The 19,950-nt window shown below is 40.7% G+C and overlaps 1 protein-coding gene across 3 annotated transcripts in view; it reads left to right on the top strand.

Annotated features, from left to right (window-relative positions):
* Positions 1 to 19,950, top strand: part of thsd7ba (thrombospondin, type I, domain containing 7Ba) — a 151,275-nt gene that overhangs the window by 95,600 nt on the left and 35,725 nt on the right. For all 3 annotated transcript variants that reach the window (XM_053877128.1, XM_053877130.1, XM_053877131.1), the window contains exons 11-14: positions 1,849 to 1,964; positions 4,842 to 4,974; positions 6,533 to 6,636; positions 15,103 to 15,294. In XM_053877128.1, the coding sequence (XP_053733103.1) occupies positions 1,849 to 1,964; positions 4,842 to 4,974; positions 6,533 to 6,636; positions 15,103 to 15,294 (545 nt within the window). The remainder of the gene's footprint in view (positions 1 to 1,848; positions 1,965 to 4,841; positions 4,975 to 6,532; positions 6,637 to 15,102; positions 15,295 to 19,950) is intronic.

Genomic DNA, 19,950 nt, shown 5'->3' with positions numbered 1-19,950 from the left:
AAAATTTCTTAAGTTGATAGTAAATTGTGAAATGATACAATGCAGATTGATTTAAAAAAAATAATATATTGGACAACAATAGTAGTTTTATCCTACTATATCCAACTAATAATTCCTCAGCTAACATTTTCTAAAACGCCATTTTCATTACCACCAATCCCATTTTTTAATCCTGTCATGTTACACAGACTTCAATATATCAGAGACGATCTTTGGATCTTTGGAAAGTTGGTAGCTCTATCACATGAAAACAATCGTTTTTAACTGCATTTCTCAAGCAAAAATAGAGTTTCTGTGTTGACATTGTCTTCATATGTTTCAGTTCTCCATCAGTTTTTAAACTGAGTTCAAACAGAGAGTCACTTGACTTCGATTCTATCGTTCTGAGCCCGAGTCTCACTCTAATATCATTTGAATATCAGTGTCCAGACTGGTTTGGCAGCCACTGTAGCCAAGGCAACCACTTCACATGAAAGCGCACAGCCAGTTCCTCAGGACTTGGACCCTGTGTGACAACCACTCCAGCTGAGACTTGAGATGCTGCCTTCCTTAAAATGACATGCCCTCCTGAACACTCCCTGCATCCCTGACAAACCATTTCATAATGAATACATTAGCACGTGTTTATAATAATAAAAATAAAGCAGTCGGTTTGGTGGTGCAGAGGCTGCAAATGGGAGTCAAGGAGGGCGCGGAGGTGGCTACGGTTTAACAATGAGATGAAGGTTTTGGATGTGGTTACGTGGTTAGATGATGAGGGCAAGTGATGATCTGAGTCACCAAGATCTGGATGCAGTACTTGACTGGTGTAGGAAGCAAACACTGAATTATCTGACCTGAATTAATAAAGAATCTATTGAGATCAAGCCACTGCATTACAGAACACTGAACTATGATAGTGAGCTAAGCAGCTCCACATTCATGTGAGGAATGCTCTTCTGCTCTAATGTAGATAGACTAACCTCATTCCAGCCACTGAAATCCCAGAGCTCCGATGCTGCTCCGAGCCGTGGGGCAAAGAGGAGAGGAGACGTGAGGGGGCTAAGTCAGGGAAAAGACGGGTCTTATGCGTCTTGCCTCTCCTGCTTTGGCGTCCTTTGATCTCCCTCCTGAGCATGCCGCTTTGCTGCAGACGTGGAACCATGCTGACTTTCCTCTGATTCATGAAGTCATGAATGTCAGCAAAAAAATAGATTGAGATATAATTGTGTGCAAATGCCGGAGTTTTGACAGGTGAATGTTATTTAACGCCTCATCTCCAGGTCGCATCACCTCACTGTGACACAGCTTTCGACAACAGATGACGGTGCTTATGGTTGTTGTCTCCGAATCAAGGCAGGTCTCGCAAACCTGACCGCGTTCCCTTTGCATCAGCAAGAGAGATTCATGGGTAAACATGCCGCTTTTCTCGGCTTTAATTTGCAACTAAGCTGCAGGGTATTGATTTGGTTCTTGGAAGCAACTGCCTTCACCGTAGCAGGTTAAAAACTCATCTGAGTAAACAAGAACTCACCTGTTTGGACTGCAGTGGATAAAACTGAATACATTTATTTAGATGGGGAGAGTAAAACGGGAGCCAAGTGAGGTTCTGTTTTGCAGTTTCTGTTCTGAGTGTTGTGTAGAGCCTTCTGCAGAGGTGTGATCATGCTCTGCCCTTTGACCAGGCTGAGTGACACCTTTATCGCGTTGGTTTTCAATATGAACGTGCTCGATGTTAAGCACAAAGGTTAGATGGTGATCTGCCATGTTTTCTATCAAACACAAAGCAGTGAGCTCAATTTGCTAGTGATACATTTCTGAGCAACATTTTCGATCTCACCTGTTTTTTTGGGTTTTTTTTCTGTGAAGGTGTCCTGAATCTACTCGGCCGGAAACAGTCCGACAATGCTCGCCTCCCTGCAAGAAAGACTGCATCGTGACGCCCTTCAGCGAATGGACGGCCTGTCCAACAACGTGCATGACAGGTATTCTGATACACACATCCCGATAAGATCTGTCCTGTGTTGTGGTGCACCAGAATATGAACTTCTACTTTCACCGAACATGTTGTTGCACAAATGGGCTGTTGGTCCAGCAGTAACAGAAGGCAATGAATATGAAAAAATGTCTCTTCTCGTGGACCATTTCAGCAGCTTTATATTTTCTATTGTTTATTGATGAATTAAAGAAGCGGTACGTAACTTTGGAAAAACTATTTACCAGTTGGGTAGATGAGGTTTCATGAAGCAGTATTGCAGGGTTGCTGAAACAGTGTTCTATTTGTTGGAGGCCACTAGATGGCGCTCTTGCTTTACAAATGAGGCTTCATAGAATTCGCTGGTCAAGTCTAAACATTTTACAGCAGACAGTGCCATCTGGTGGCCTCTTAAAGTCAGGACACTGTTTCATGAAACCTCATCTTCCCATCACTACTATTTACTCCTAAGGCTTCGAATACATAAGTGGCAGGGTTTCGAAGCGCTGCTAGGTCTTAAGCCTTCCACTGATTCAGTGGCACCAATGCTGTGTTTGAGCCGCAAGGTAGAGCATCAGCTAACAGAGTGGCACGTGTCTTCCATTCACAACGTTGCTGGACATCTTTCCGCTGAATCCAAAATAAGGGCCTCCATCCAATTATTTCCACTCCACTGGCTCCCGGACACTTCTCTGATTAATTTTACTGTTGTGACCTGACATGACTTTACACCCAGAGTGATCTCTCAGGTCAAACGTAGCCAGCTGAAGTTGTCATTTTAAAGTAGCCACACACAGGGCTTTCCAAGAGGCTGCTTTTTTCCCAGCTGATATATTTGAATATGCCTTTGGAACTGCTAAAATAAACAGTCTGTCAGATATTTTATTTTTAAACCAGCTGTCTGTCGGCTGAACGTGAAACTAAAAGTGACTTGAGTGAAGTTTTCAGGAGAGTACTCTGCTGAGACGCAATAATTCTCTGCCATCTCAGTACAGTGACTGGCAGCTGAAATACTGTGATATGTTCGAGTCCAAAAAAAGATTTTGATGACAGAAACTTCCATTTCATGCTTGATGCTTTTAGTGAAGCTGAAAATAAGGGTGCACGTCTCCTACATTTAATTTGTCCTCGGATGGCTTTAGGTCGAACTTAGGATCGGTGACTTTATATACCCATATATTATTATAATCATTTTCATTCATTTTAGAGTTCAGTTTTACCATATATTCGAAATAAAGTGGGCACATTATATCTGGAATATGTTGAGACCAATAGCAGAGGAAAGCTTAGAGAATTCCGCCACTGTTGTGTCTTAATAGAGCTACATATCAGATAGAAAGAGCAACGCTGCTCCCATGGTCTCCACAGTGGCGGGTCTGTCTTGTAACTTCTTCTAACCCTTGGAACCTTAAGGTCCATTTGAAGTCTTGTTTCGTGTCATATGAAGAGGAACATGCCGGGAATTGAACCCAGGCCTCCCGCGTGGCAGGCGAGGATTCTACCACTGAACCACCAATGCAGAGTTGCTCTGGTGTGTCTCGCCACTGAGTGCGAGTGTGCTCAGCCTCCACTGCCCCAAAATGCATCGCCCTCAATTTACTATGCTAGTTTGAAACCACGGCGGAAGCACCTGTTGTTCACTCGTTTGCACACTCAAGACTCCAACCAGACGGCCACAGTTTGCTGACAGCCGCACAGATGTCAGAGTAGAATCACACTGCTGCGCCAGTGCGCCCCGTTATTAACATGTTAAACGTGAACAAAATAAAGATCTCAAAGTTTGCATTCCCCTAGCGCTAAGCCTGCGGTGGCTGCCGAATTGGAAGTGGCGAACTTTCTCCGCCTGGTTATCCTGCCGGTGTAGATAGAAAGTGCAGGGGCGGAGAACAGCGCGATACGCGCTGGAATGTCACCAAACATCTGTGGTTTCATTGCTCTGAAGCTAGTTTGCCCGTAAATATCCTCATATGTTTAAACCACAGGCGTCCGAGAGCAAGAAACGAGTAGCGGTTATTAGTCCTGAAATGACTGTATGATTGTGCATCACAGGACGCGTACAAGTCACGTTCAACGTGAGGCCAGCTAGAAGGCCTCGCTGTCCCGAACTCGTGATCAGATTGGCTATCGAACTATCCATCGACTAATTGTGTCCGTTCCTCTGAGGGCACCTGTGCCTGCGCTTCTGCTGCTGAGGGCCTTGGACATGACTGGGTCTCCAGTGGTCCTGCTCTGTTTGGGCAGAAATACGCACGCAATGAACACAGTGTGTCCAGAATCGTACAAAACGTTGAGCAGCAGTGGGCTGTGAAAAGGACGTTAAGGTGGACCGTGAAGGATGTTCATGCTTTCTGCTTTTGGTCTGGAGACCAATATATTATGTATATATTGGGACCAGTGTGTTCGTAATATATTGGTCTCCACACTGTATATCCAGACTACATTGAGACAAGTCAGATGGAGTGATGAGCTCCATTCACAGTGTGTCATACTTAACTAGCGTGCGATGATGGTTCTTACAAACCGAGAAATGTGTTATTGACGCTAAAAGAATTGAACCGTTATCTCATCTCTGTAAATACGTCACAAGCCCCTGGCTCTGCTGATGATGTAATCTCTTTCTTAATTGCACCACTTTCAGTGTTAAGTAATTAGCACAGTGCAATGAGCCTTGCAGCGCGAGCCAAATGAGGCCATTACAACACGACGCGTCTGAAAACAGCCTGCAGAGAGTTGGAGGACGTTGCACTCGCAAGGACACGCTAATCACAAGCTCATAGACTTCCACAACTTTCTCCTTCCTTTTGTCTTTTTAGTCTCTGATCACAACTCGTGTCCCTTTAATCTTGAAATGGCAAGACTGTGTTTCACTTTCAACCGTTTCCCACAGAAAATGCGACAGCCGCCACCCAATCCCGCTACCGGATGATAATTCAGCGGGCGGCTCACGGAGGGCAGGAATGTCCCGACACTGTGTACGAGGAGAGGGAGTGTGACTCACATCCTTTGTGCCCCGTTTACAGGTAAAATGCCTTTCTTTTCACTGACCTTCCCCCTTTACAATCCAAGGACAATGCCTCTGCAGACGACCGTTCATCAGTGTGCTAACAGCAGCCTGTCAGAAGTATATTGAATTTGTTGCTCACTCTGCTGTGTGATTGTGTTATTGTTGAAAGTGTTTACACGTGCTCCACCTGTGTCAGACGCTGCTGCTATAATACGTCGGATTGTTTCTGCAAAAGCGGGGTTGAAAATTAAAACAAAGCCGGGTGTGAGAACGGCAGACATTAAAACTACGCAAACAATGTTTATTACAAAAAACACAAATGGGACGCACCGTTCAAAACAAATAACCATGGGAGCCTCCAACGGAGCAAATACAGCGATAGAAGTCCGGGGGGTTGTCCAAAAAGACCAGTGAAACACAGGACAGTGAGGCCAAGAACTACGAAACATGAGAACGCAACTTTGCTATTTTTGTTTTGCAGGTTGGTTGCAACACTCACTTGTTACTTGCCCATAAATTGTCATCGTATCGAGTCCTTCAGCTGCTTCTAATTTGTGCCAACTTTTGTTGCTTGTTTTATTGGTCCTTAAAGTGGTTCACATTGACCTCTGATGTGTGGCAAAAACCAGAATACCCTTCTCTCCCTCAGTCTACAGCTCAGCCTCACCAACAATTTTCCTATGGTGGCCCCTGGCCCACTGAGTTTGAGGCTCCTTTTTAAAGGTCCATTTATGCTCAACCAAAGTGTCCATGCGTTTATTTTGGTTCATTTCTGCGTGTTTCCTCAAAGCTTATGTAAATATGGACCAAACGGAGCAGTACCGCTAGAAACCGTGGGGGCCGTGTTGCTGTTACTACCCGATACATATCTCTAATGAGACACGAAGAAGACATAACAACTGTACAAATTCTCCGTCCAGTCCAGTCGGCATATATTTAACAGCCGTTAAGCTTTTTCCTCTTTGTGCAAGAGGTACATTAGCAGTACTTCTTCCACAGTGGCCATGCTGGTTTTGGAGTTTGTTCTTATGAGAAACTTTTGACTCTGGGCAGCTCCCCCGGAGGGTATACACGTAACATCTTACTTATGACCGGGATCGGTTCTGACCAACCAGCCGTATGTCGGATTGGACGAATGCCATTCAAAACAGCTAACGCGAGGGTTATAGGTTCGACCGCAGTGGTAGATGGCTGTGTGAGAGTGAGATGCTGGGATACTGTGCTGCCGCTACTATCGTACGCATTGCCAGGCATTGAATAAAAAAAATATGCATCTGCAGTACGGGTGGACGTAATTCAAGCAGGTCGTAAGTCGGATGTTACGTGTATTGGTGAACAGCAATGCCAACGTAAAGAAAGCATGGAAGCATGTGATCATTGACATAGCATCGTACGGGTACAATTTAGTACTTAAAGGGAGCATAAATGGGCCTTTAGGGTGTCTCCTGCCTATTTCCCCAAGGAGCTGGGATGGCCTTTGTTGGAGAATAAGAAGTGATTTATTCGATCACCATAGAACTTGATATTTCTAATGCAAAACATCCAGCAATGTCTCTCTCTGTTTCTGTCTCAAGGTGGCGGATACACAAGTGGCATAGCTGCTCCGTGGTTCCAGATTCCGTGCAGCGGGGGATAGCGGGTTCAGGAGAACCCTGTGGAAATGGTTTGGAAACAAGAGGCAAGTGACGCTGACACAAGCACCCGCCAACCTTCTCTAACCAGACCTTTCCGAATTAGCCCTTTAAACAAGGAAATGATGGACACGGGACATAACATGTCCCAGAGGCGTGATAGCTTGAACCCGCTGTCCGCGACGGTTTCTTATTAATGTAGTGAGTCAGGCGGCCATGAGCACAACAGGCAGTAGGTCCAATAGGCTGTTATGTCGTGACACATTGCCTTCGCAGAAAACACTGCTTAATATCTGTGTTAAATCTCGCGAGCCGAGCGCTGTTACGGAAACCACCGCTATCGGCAGAAATCTTTTAAAGCCCAACCCGGTAATTGGATCATTTCAGATTTGCGTAAAAGATTATAACCGGCACAATGAATCTCCGGACTGCAGTTTAATATATTGATACCATCTAAGTGCCTTTGTGTGGATGAGGCCTCTCCATCTGTGAGGACGTCCCAGCCTCTTGCCGTCACTCTTTTCTCCCTGGTCGTGTGGTTGACATTTCTGTGGCTAATTTCTCTGACTTTTCAGTGGCAATTTTACACGGTGTTGAACTGAAGCGCAAACCTCATTGACCTTTCCAGCTTCTCCTTGAACGTAATCACAAATGCCAGCGTTAAATACCTGTGACATTTCCCAAGCACAAACAGAATTTAAATATACATGGGGAATTGCGACTGAATCGATACGAGCCGTTTGAAGTGGTTTATGAAAGGAGATGATTAAATGTTTAACTGTAAATTGACTCATAAATGTCAGCTAATTGGCAGGCAGGAGTCACTCACTGACTTATGGAACCGATCAATATGTTGCTAGGTCCCTGACCTTTTCTCTATGCACAAAGCTGATGCTCAAAATGATCTAAATTCATGAGAGAAAAGTACATAATTCACCAATGATAAATAAGAAATAAAATGTATTTTAGAAATTAAATAAAAAGTTAATAAGGTAAGAAAAAAAATGCACTATCTTTGAAAAAATAATTTTAAATATCTGATGTGAGAAATAATAAATACATGGGGGATATTTACATGTTGAAATAAAAGTAAATAGGGTAAGAAAAAAATGCGTTATCTTTGAAAAAATATTTAAAAAATATCTGATGTGAGAAATAATAAATACATGGGAGATATTTACATGTTGAAATAAAAGTAAATAAGGTAAGAAAAAATGTGTTATCTTTGAAAAAATAATTTAAAATATCTGATGTGAGAAATAATAAATACATGGGAGATATTTACATGTTGTCAACATATGTACAATATGTTGAACTTTAATTTGTGTTATTGTGCTCTGGGGAAACATTATTGAGCTGTGACTTTTTCCTCGTATTCCTCACATTCAACAAATGTTTTCATAAATGTCTGCTCACTAAATATACATGAGACGTAGCACATAATTAGAAAATATCGAATTAATCAAAAACCAAATCGTTTTTTTTCCTCAGAAATATTCATCGGCTCAATCATTAAAGATAAAATTGTTCCTCTGTAAAATGTTTATTTAAGCAGTTTCCCGATGCTTAGACAAGCGTCAGAGATGCTTTACAGCGTAATCGCTCTCCTTTATTTCTATTTATTCCGATATGCAAATCCCCACATCTTTGCCGGTCGATTATCCATGTGACCTTCCTCTGAACAATGTGCATTAGCAACTGTTTGATCATTTTCCTCAAGGTGAACGGCAGTCTGCTCCTTGGCCTGTATTTCATGGTCAGATTTGTGTGGAAAGCGTTTGGGAATTGGTGGGATATGAAAAAAACATGACAGAAATGCTCCACGGAATAAAGGCAGGAATTCATTTCTTCTTGCTGCCAAAGGTATTTTATGATTTGCATGTTTATTTGTAGGTCCATAAATAAAATGTAGCGAAATAATTCTCTGAGGAGTGATCCGCTAAAGAGGTCGCGCGGTTTTCTAAGCAACAGGTTCATATTTCCCAAGGGGCCACACTTTCTACTTTTGGGAGCTGCTGTCAAGCCAAAAGACAGAAGGAAAGTATAAATATGATCGGAAAACTCTGAAAAAATACTTAACTAATGCAGCACAAATTTAAAAATCTGGATGTCAACATTGTGTCATTGCATATTAACAATCAGAAAATATTTCTAACCCACTTTGAGCAGACCTGGGTAAAGTTTGCCTGTATTATCATGACTCTCAAGAAGTCCGTTTTTTTTTTTTTTAAGCCATTACTAGTACAACAGGAAATACATCGTTTTTTTTTTTTTTTTAATCATGTTTCTTTGTTTTTCTTTCTTCTTTTCATTTGACATATTTGTGTGTATTTCTTGTTCCTTGAAAATACATTTTGAAATGAACTGCCTTTTATCTTTCTTGTGCATAGTTTTATGATGATTATTCAAATAAAAATGAATCTAAAGTGAAATATTTGTCGTAGGTTTCATGGCATATTTACTTAATACCCTCACTTCCACTTAATCTTATTAGGTTCATTTTGTCCTGGATGCTCAATGCTTTTTCTTGAGCCGTCGCCATCTTTCTTTTGGGCATGATGGCCCCTCAGTCACAGTTTATGAAGTGGCCCTTTGCGCACCTCTAATGTAGAAAAAGAAAAGAAAAGATAAATATGTGAAGATCTTTAAAAGATGATATAAATGCACACATTTGCCAATATATTTTGAAAGAGAAGATATTTCATAAAAGATAATAAGGCATTTCTTGTTCATAATGTGGTTTAACATTTCAATTTGTCTGCCACAGTGGTGAGAAGACACTGAAGAAAAAATATTAATGGAAACGGATTGTTAGACTAAGACTGCATTTCATTTCTTTATTTATTTTGACAAAATGACTACCATGACATTTGTATTGTCTCTTCAGACTGGTCTCAGTCTCGGTCTTGCCCCCCTCATTGGTCTTGATCTGGACTTGGCCCTAGCTCTCAAAGTCTTCGGCCTGGTTTTCTGGATGCTCCGGTGTCGGTCTTCACTGCACAAGAACACAGGCACCGGTCCATGTCTGTTTTCAAGGGTCCAACTTTTGCTTACAATTGTAACAATCGTAAAAATAAGCACGTACAATTTAAGGACATCCAATAAGTTAAATGTTTATTCGAGGTTCCTTTTGAAAATGTAGTCTTTTGAAGTGTCATCTAGAAATGCATCTCATGAAAACCAGTCTGAACCATAGAAGAGTCAGATGTCCTGCCCAGGTCGGGGGTGCGGTCCCTCTACAGGAGGAGGAGTTGGGCTACGTTAAAATCTTGAATGACAGAATGACAGACGTGACAATTTGTAAGATTTTCTCAAGGTGAAGCATGAACTAAGCTAAACTTTATTACAACTGTGAACTTTCCTTGCAGTCTTTTAAATGAATAAAATTCGCGATACAAGCAGCAGGAATCCGTTCTTTGAAATGGGTTTTGGTCCTCTGGCGAGACCCTTGTCCATTTGGAGCAGGCACCAGTTGACTCTTAAAATACTCCTCACCAACTCCTGAAATCTTGATGAGAACAGTGTGTCTCTGCTGAAGACAGTCTGACGTGCAGAATATAAAAAAAACTCATCCGCCGTTTTTCGACAACGAGAGATTTTTCAGGGTGAAGTAACATATTCACCTACCATCACAAATGTTGCAGAGATTAATGAACAGACTGAGCCACCACCAAATCACACACCCTTAGGCAACATCTTCCTCCTTGACCTTTGTGAGTACTGAAACTCTGAGATAATAACAAATTACTTCCCCGAAAAATATGCCACCATTACTCATCTGCTTGGCATCGGCAGTTCATTTAAAGCTCATTTGAATGGCGTATCCATGCCAACTAGTTTGGCATTCCCTTTAATATCGCTGAATTTTGGACACGTTTGACGCCAAGGTGGGCTGCTTCAGCTATGCAGAGAGTTGGGGTGATCTGAGGACTTGGTGAATTATTTGGTTTTACCCTCATTTAAACCCATACTCAGCTGCTATGAAAAGTGAAATGATGCTGATCGAATGAGGAAGGACGCAGAACAATCCCTCCTGGTTTTGTTGACATGAACGCCAGATATATTGCCGCCACAGCTACCAAGTTTTAAGCTTTTGATTTTGCGCTGTATAGCAGGTTTTTACAGCAAAAAATAAGCTCCAAGACTAGGATTCGATCGAGTGTCTTTCGTGCTGCAGTTTCAGGTTGTCAGGTTGATGGTGCTCTGGAGTTTAGACCCATACAGTGAGTGCCATGAAAATTTGCTTGGCTTCATGACTGTGCGAATATTTTCACACTGAACAAAAAATGATAATAATAATAAAAAGTTTGTAGATTGAAATTCACGATTTCGGTTTTGTAAAGTACGCTGGCATTTAGCAAGCTTGGAGCTTGAGTCGGTGTTGTATTGTGTTGTTATTTTGTGTATTTCAGGTGTCAATTTCTGAGACATACTTCCACATGAAGCAAAAAAAATCCCCAATGCTTCAGCTATGCAGAGAGTTTGGGTGATCTAAGGACTTGGTGAACTATTTGGTTTTACCCACATTTAAACCCATACTCAGCTGCGATGAAACATATATTGAATATCTCTATCTTTTCTAATGCACTGTACTACGTAGTCATTCTATATTCTTTATACCAGTTTGTTTTGTCTAGTATTGATCTTCACAAGTTCCATATAATGAATCGCTGCTGATCTGATTTAAATTAAAGCCAAGCATGTCCGCATTTGTAGCTGGTTTTACTCTCTCCAAGAGGAAAAAAAAAACACAAGCGCTATTGACCCATATATTTTTTTGAGAGTGCAGCATTGTGCTTCAGATAAATTTCATCCAATTTGTTGCTGAAAAAAGAAACGGTTCCGCTGAATAGAAGATTTTGATGAAAGGTACAATTGCATTTCGAGGACAAACATGATTTCAAGAATAAACAAACACCGAATTAATCATTTGGTAAATGGAAGGATAAAGAATTTGAGCTGGAATGATGTCACATGCTGTGCTCCACTGGCAGCGTACTAGAAGTTTTGCTTGTTCATTGCGAGTCATTGTCCCTGCGTTTGCTGTTTTGAGTGATTTCAATGTCACTGCAAATCTGCGATACAACAGAGATTTTACTTTAAGACATTTAATTTTGGGTGAATATTCTCAGGAACCACATTTAAAACTAACTTCATCTGAAACACTAACTTGTGTCACGCAATGGTTCCCATGGTAACAGTTGTGCTGCAAGGCAAATAGACATTGTCTCGAATTTTCAGATCTCAAACCTCCGCCAGAATAAAATACAAGTTCCGAATCACAATATGCATTCACAATCTCCTTATGCAGCAAATTCCCTCAACGCCATGGCAGCGGCACAAACCTGTGCCGAGTCACAGCAGAGTCCTCTCTGCTGGAATCTCACAGGTTCATGTTATTTATTTGCTTTGAGACTCGCAAAAAGCCCAAACCGTGTCATAATTTACGGTTAAACACTGATAGTCTCATTAAAGACGCTAACCGCTGAGCCAACTCACCCACAATGAATAAATTATTACGAGTGCTCTCGAATGATGAATCACAGTGATCATCGTCACAGCCTGCTACTCATCACAATTAAATCTGCTGTCTAAATGTGTCTGACTGTTGTTGGGAGATGTTAGTGAAGTATGTCTGCTTATGTCAACTCTGTTCTTTTGAACAAACTCTATTGCCACTACTGCCATTACTTTTTCGTCTATCATGTGCTTTGGCTCCAGGATTTGAATTGAGTCATATGTTTCCCTCCCTGTGGCATTTTCTGATGTCGCAGGCGCCACTTTTCTGGACAGTCAAACTAAATGGCTGGGATACGGGTTGAACCCTCCAGTGGCACCCCTTACGTTTGCGGTGTTAAAAGACAATTAGGTCTCACTTTGTATATGCCAAAAATGTGGCACCATGACTTGCATATTGACTATTGTCAAGTAGCCTATTGCGTCGTAGGTCCTCAACATATGATGGGAGGGGGAACGCTTGGACTGATGAGGCTTCATGAAACAGTGTACTCATTTTCCGAGCTCAGAATGTGGCGTGATCACTTTAAAGATGCGAGGTTTCATTGAAATGATTGTTCTGATCCAGAGATTTTAGACCAGAGGGTGCCATCTAGTGGCCTCTGAATATGAGGACGCTGTTTCATGAAGCCTCATCAGCCCATCACGACCCATTTGTCAACATTGGACGCGAAACTTCTCTTGACAGTAATCGATATGTGACGCCTTTTGAGTAGCGATGGGCTGATGACACATCATGAAGCAGCATCCTAATTTTCAGAGTCCTCTAGGTGGCACTCACTGCTCTAGAATCCTTTGAACCGCCATTCAATGAAACCTTAACTCATTTTAAAACTAAGAGCGCTGCCAACTGAGCTATGAAAATAAGGAGACTGTTTCATGAAGCCTCATCAGCCCATCACTACTGTGGCCAGAAAATGTGTTGCCCAACTATGTTCTAGCCCCAACCATCCTGTCAGAATCTCAGGAAATTCAATATTTTTTCTGAAATTTTTGGATAATCTTTGGCTTGCTGAGAGAGGATCTGGAAGAAGGCAGAGGCAGGCAACTGCATGCCTTACAGCTGACTGATGAATGCCTCACCATTCCTCCAAGACTGATAGTTGATGTGTCTGGGGAGAGGGAAGTCTGGACCTCTTACTGGAGGCTGCTGCCTCTGCGACATGACTGCTAAGCCAGAAGCAATGAATGGCTTCCAAAGCATCCACATGCTCGTAAAATAATTACGTTTAGTAACGTATACAATGAAGTGATATCTTCAGAACACTTTGACACAACAGCCATTTTTACAAATAACATTTCAACTCAACACTTACTATTCCAGGTGGTAAAATGTTAACCATAACGCTACTTACCATTTGAATAAATGCAGTGAACATGTTATTTTGTTATCTCCAACCCTGAGATTCCTCCGCTCCAAGTCAGTCATCATTCATATTACCAGGTGAAATAAAACGTGATTTCAACAGTGGCTGGACTGGGATGTACATGAAGTGCCCACCAGCAGACATGTCAATTGACATCTCAATCGGTGGAGGTGAGAAAATGGTAGGTCAATTCAAGGTTATGAATTTGGATGCTTAGATAGAGCATGCCAAATGACAGCGTTGGAGAACTGTAATTTCCCATATGTTCTGTAAATGTGCTGAGCCTCCCTTCATGTTGAATGTTCATAATACACCTCTGTGAACAGAAGCCCTTCCTACACATTCAGCGCAGACAAATAAAGTCCAAACGCTTTTTGACACTGGCTGAAATTTAAAAGTCGAATGGTGGAAATGATGGGTGAGCGCATTCATGTCTACGTGTGAATAGTTAGAGACATGAAGAAGAGCGTTTTAAAAGAGACATTCAGGTCAGGAAGAAGCATTGAATTTCCATGTAACTATTTTTTTATTTTTTTCAAATAAATCATTTGGTGTTACTGTGACTAAATTAAAGCCTTACTTTAAAAACAAAATGTCATTTTTTCAAATTTTGAAATAGTAGCAGTTGCACCTAAATAAACTCATCAGACTAATATTAAATCGGTTAAACATGCTGATCGATTTTGTTGACATAAACACCAGCCATATTGCCTCCACGACAACCAAGTTTTAAGCTTTTGATTTTGTGTTGCATCGGAGGTTTTAAAATAATAATAATAATAATAATAATAATAATAATAATGGGATTGCAGCATCGTGCTTCAGATAAATTTCATCCAATTTGTTGCTGAAGACAGAAATGGTTCGGGTGAATAAAAGATTTTGATGAAAGGTAGAATTTGATTTCGAGGACAAACATAATAATAATAATAATAATAATAATAATAATAATAAGAAGAAGAAGAAGAAGAAGAAGAAGAAGAAGAAGAAGAAGAAATCAGCACCAAGACAAGGATTTCATCAAGTGTCTTTACTGTTGCAGAATCAGCTTGTTACGTTGATGGATGTTTTGGAGTTTAGACCCATACAGTGAGTGCCATGAAAATTTGCTCGGCTTTGTGACTGTGCCAATATTTTTTCCACTGTGAGGCAATTCGGTTTTGAAATGAACACTAAACAAAAAAATAATAAATTAAAGTTTGTGGAAATTCATGACCGTTTTGTGAAAAATAAGCTGGCATTTTGCAACCTACCTTTTGCAACCCTTTGTTTGTATAGGTGTTGTATTGTGTCCTTTAGTGTACTTGTGCCTTAAAACTGCTTTGTGGAAGAATTTTGTCGAGACAGAAACAGTTTACATGAGAAAACTAGTGAGTTATTTGTGGTAGTCGACTAGTTCAATAGTGATACAGGGCGCTGTCAATCATGGCTGCATGAGGATTTTAGGAAATACAGTATATACAACAACTACCAGTACACCAACATGTCAAAACAAGTCAGGGAATCATCCGACTTGAAACAAAGTAGTGGACAGTATCAGATAATACATCACTTAAAATACAGAATTCCCCTTTCAAATGCCTGTGCGTTGATCTCAGCGGAGCTTGTTTCTGTCTCTGTGTTCTGCAGGAGTCAGTTGTGTGGGAGACGACGGGGAGTTGGCCAACATGACGGACTGCCTGCGATGGGCTGATCCTCTGCCCCCACAGATCCGACGCTGTCGGGTGGCTTGCAAGGATGACTGCACCCTAACTGCCTGGTCCAAATTTTCCGAGTGTGCCGGATGCGGCAGCTCTCGATATCGAAGGCGTTCACTCGCAGGTAAAGGCTTTTTTCGCTGATAGTTGGACAGATACAGAGTCTAAGTCGACACTTGATCCCTGTGTGTAGATGGTTGGATTGTGTGTTTTTGAGCCTTTTATTGACTGCAAAAGTTCACTCCCTCCAACTTTCTCTGTTACTTCAGATCCAAATTAGACCTTGCAGCTTGTAAAGCCTTCTCTTAGAGCTGGAGCTAAATTGTGAATAACATGCAGTGGTTGCAGTCTAAGCTTGATACTATTTGTGTTCATGAATATTTGATCCAGTGCCACAGGGGTTGGAGTAAACATACCCTGCCTGCTTGTATAATGATCTTAAAACCCAGCATACAAAATGGGCCGACTTTTTTTCTACCCTTGTCATCGCCTTCACTTCAGCACTCGCTGGAGTTTTCTTTTGACTCAAATACATGGCCTATAAAATGGATTTAAAGTCACGCTAGTCGGTGATACACGTAGCTTTTCAGCTTTTATGCTATTTAAAATCCTACTCCGAGTTGTGAGGGTTTCTTTTCCGCGCTCGCTCGACAAGCTGGGCGAACGATCAATGAAATTGTCTGGCGCAAATCGGTGCTAATGCAGGTAATTCAATTCAATTATTGCGGCCGACGTGAGCCAGGATCAATCTCCGGACAAGCAATGTCTAAAGTGATGCCGCTTGGAGCCGAGCCTTTTGACAAATGAAAACAGAATTGGTTGCAAATCGCCTGCGGTATGACGTTGTGAAGCAGAGTTCAGAACGCTCCGAATTAAAACAGATGGCAAGGTCTTAATCTTGAAATTTCTCAAATGTTTTTTGTCTCTTTTTCTGCCGACAGGCAAAAAAGTTACCTTAGCCATTATAGCACGTGTTAAACTCAAGGCCTGGGGGCCGAAAACAGCCTGTCAAGTCATTGTATATTGCATTTAGTGAAGAGGCTTCGTGAAACATTGTCCAAATCGATTTTAAAATGATGAGAGGCGTCATTGAAATGGTTGTTCAAATCCAAAGATTGTAGTGCAAAGAGTGCCATCTAACTATGGAAACTGTTTCATGAAGCCTCATCTGCTGGTCAATAACTGAAACTACAGACTTTTTTTTTTTTATTTGCTCCAGGACAGCAGCTGCCATTCAATATGAAGTGTACATCATGCTTTGTTTACTCTTACACCTCACTGGGCCACATGCTTCTATTAGTGGTTACTTTTTGAAGTATTATTCACCCACTTATTAGGTCTCTTATTCCCTCATTTCTATCTTTTTTCTGTTCCCCAAAACTATGAATATTCATTATTAAATTGTTAAATTAATTCCATTATTGAGTGTTTTTTATGTAATTTTATTATAGAATATATATCTATATATATCTATCTATCTATCTATCTATCTATATATATATATATATATATATATATATATCTATCTATCTATCTATCTATATATATATATATATATATATATATATATATAATATATATAATATATATATATATATATATATATATATATATATATATATATATATATATATATATATATATATATATTTATTTATTTATGTTGCCAAGCTATTAACCATTTTAAAAGGTTCTGCTATTAAATGAAATTATATTTAATCAAATACATTTTATATGCATTTAATACCATGCCACAATTGCGCGTTTCCTATATTTCTCCCTGTTGTATCATATGTAAGTCAAAAATATTTAAGTTAAATTTAAGACTCTGCCCCTCCTAAGAGTCGCAGCATATCCTGTGGCACCGTGGGAAATTAAATTGAACCACCCTTGCTCGACAACATAGTCAAAGCTCTGCAGAATAATGTTAAACAGTTTACTGTGTGGACTTGAGACTTACAGCTGAAAGGTAATAAGTTAGAACAGTTCGTTAGTGTATTTTGGACTCAAAATGTGTTTTGGTGCAAAAAAAAAAATGGCTTACCTTGTCGAAAGTGTTTTGAAGTTTTGTTTTATCAAATGTGCTACAACGTTCCATCACAAAGTCAGGAACCCCAACACCGTTGATAAATACCTTCTGAAGTATTTTTTTATTACTTCTTTCTTTCCTTTACTTTCTTTTAGGACATTAATTTGTTTGCAATCTCCAAAATACTACATAATACTATACTGTATTCATAAATATGTCCAGCTCAAATAAGCACTGTAAGTCCACACACTGTAAGTCCACATACTTTGATACATTTATTTAGCTTTCATTTCCTTTGAGTAAAATAAAATCTATTTTTTGTCATTCATTCATTCTGTCATTCTATAAAAATTACAAAAATTAAAACCAAACCAAGTCACGCTCTGTCCCAGACTGGCCTCATCCCTGTCCCAGCTCCAGCCCACAACAGGACATCAAACCCTGGAGTGAGCGCTCCAGCACCTCCCCAGTGACACTCTACCACGGTCCAGTGTGGAGACAGGAAAGGTTTTACACCTCAATATGAAGAAAAAACAGTCAGTATATGGAGCTAACGGGACACATCTGCATACAGAGGCTGCGTTATACACAATAACAAAGTGTGTCGTGGGTCAGCTGATCGGCCCGCGCACGTGATGTTTTTTCCAGCTTTTTTTTCGGGGGCGTTCGAGTTCTGGATTTTAGTTCAAAATCCGAAGCAAAAAAATCTCTAAGTCGAAGTCTGAGACGTTCGAAAACTGAGGTACCACTGTATTTTGCATCACTAGTTTCTCAGTTTATCTATTTTATTCATTTTTAATTTTATTAAGATTATTATGACTTATTATTATGCATTAGAAGAAACTGAGGGGTCAGAACAGCAGTTGTTTTTGTTATTGTATTTAATGTTACCTAGATGAGACATTCATGTCCGACGTGATGTGTTTAATCGGATTAATGTCTGGCAAAAACATGAATAAATTCATCACTAATAAATGACGTGACAACAGACTGGATTCCCCGGCGTCGCTCTCTTCTTTCAGCGAGTGTTTTGATTTGTCAGTTTGATAGAGCTCACGTCAATGTTAGTTTTTCATTAGTGTCACTTATACTTGTTCCACTCTCGAGTGTCCTCGTTCGCTCGTCTCTTGTCTGCCTCTCTTGTCGGGTGATTAATTCTGTTTTGCATCTACAGTTAAATTATTCAAACCATTGACTCGACACCTCAGGATCACTGGAGCGTTTCCCGCCTGTGTCAAATGCTTCTGTTGGTCAGTTGCCTTCAGCGGAGCAAATAACTTGGCCGTCACCCTATATTTTGACCTCGGCCTTTTTTTAGATTAATTTAAAAACTAGCCCAAACAATCCTTTGGAAAGACGGTGGTCGACTCAGAACGTGGTGAGAATAAAAGGATTAAAGAAGCTGTGTTAAGGCGCCATCAGTGCCTTCAATTGAACAGATCACTGGGGAATTGGAATGGTGGGTTCCACCATGCACACAGATCGCACACAGCTGGGGGTTTTTTTGAGTGGAAATAAACCTTTAAACAAGTCTTCTTCTTCCAGCAAGTCCTTCACCTAACCTGTCCCGATCATCTCCTCATGTCTCCACCACTGTCTTGCTCTTCTCCATCTCCAAAATCCTCTCCCTCACCTCTGCATGAACCTTCCAATAAACATCTGTCTTTCCCGAGTGGCTTCATGCAAAGTTGAGCGACTAACTGACGTATACTTTTTAAGACCCACCAGAGACACACAGGTCGGTATCTCCCTCAGATCAATGCGAGAAAGATTAAGTGCCGCAAAGTAAATCAGCAGCACCTAAAAACTGGGATAAAAAGTGTATTTCAAATTCCCAAGTTTGAAGTGAAATTGCTACTTGTTTTATTAAGCCGCGATAAATGGAATAAAGATCCGGCTTTCAAAGAGAATTCTGTTGCTCAGAGGCTGTTTTTATCGTTTGGCTGTTGCTGCAGTTGAATTCACTGATGGGATTGATGGTTACATCTGAAGGACTTCATGTTCTCATTTCACAGCGTTCTCACTGTTAACTTGTCATCACCAGCCACGTATTCATTAGGTGAGAAACCAGCAGCGGATCTGTCCCTGTTAACTGACAGATGGAGGAATCAATCTTCTGGACGATATCGGAACAGAATGACGGACCGAGTTGATATCGAAAGTGACGTTTGTTCGTGACATCCGCGTTCATCTATTAATCCTCATTAAATTTAATAGACAGCTTGAATTACAAGACACCGGAGTGAGTTCTGTATAATGAATGTAATGGAAGGAAGGTTTCAGTTGTCCAGGAGACCAACAGGAAAGGTGATAATATAACAAAGGCATAGAATGTGAGAATATTGGGATCAAGGACACTAGCGCATCAGTTAGTACCAGCAACGTTGGGCTTTCTTTTCTTTTAATACCCCGTGAGATACAGTATGTTTGACCAGGTTACTTACCTTTGCCTTTCTAGGAATGTTGGTACCACAGACAATTGTTGGAGAATCATTTGATATGTCTCTTTAGGGACATGGAAAAACGGTTAGTTAAATGATAATCTGTTTCATAACACCAACGGAATGTTGGACAGGTGTCCACTCATGTTGGACTTGGTCAGTTCAATGATAACATTTACTTATGCGCAAACAGAATGTTGAGTTTCCAAGTTTCAAATATGTCACAGCTGACTTCCTTCGGGTGTAAACAAGGAAAGCTATCATGTGCAGTGTCTCCTGAAGTTCATGTCATGGCTAGTCAGCCAAGTGT

Source organism: Synchiropus splendidus, chromosome 10 (genome assembly GCF_027744825.2).
Source record: "Synchiropus splendidus isolate RoL2022-P1 chromosome 10, RoL_Sspl_1.0, whole genome shotgun sequence".
In the NCBI taxonomy this organism is placed as follows: domain Eukaryota; kingdom Metazoa; phylum Chordata; class Actinopteri; order Syngnathiformes; family Callionymidae; genus Synchiropus; species Synchiropus splendidus.
This window is presented reverse-complemented; position numbering and strand designations above follow the sequence as displayed.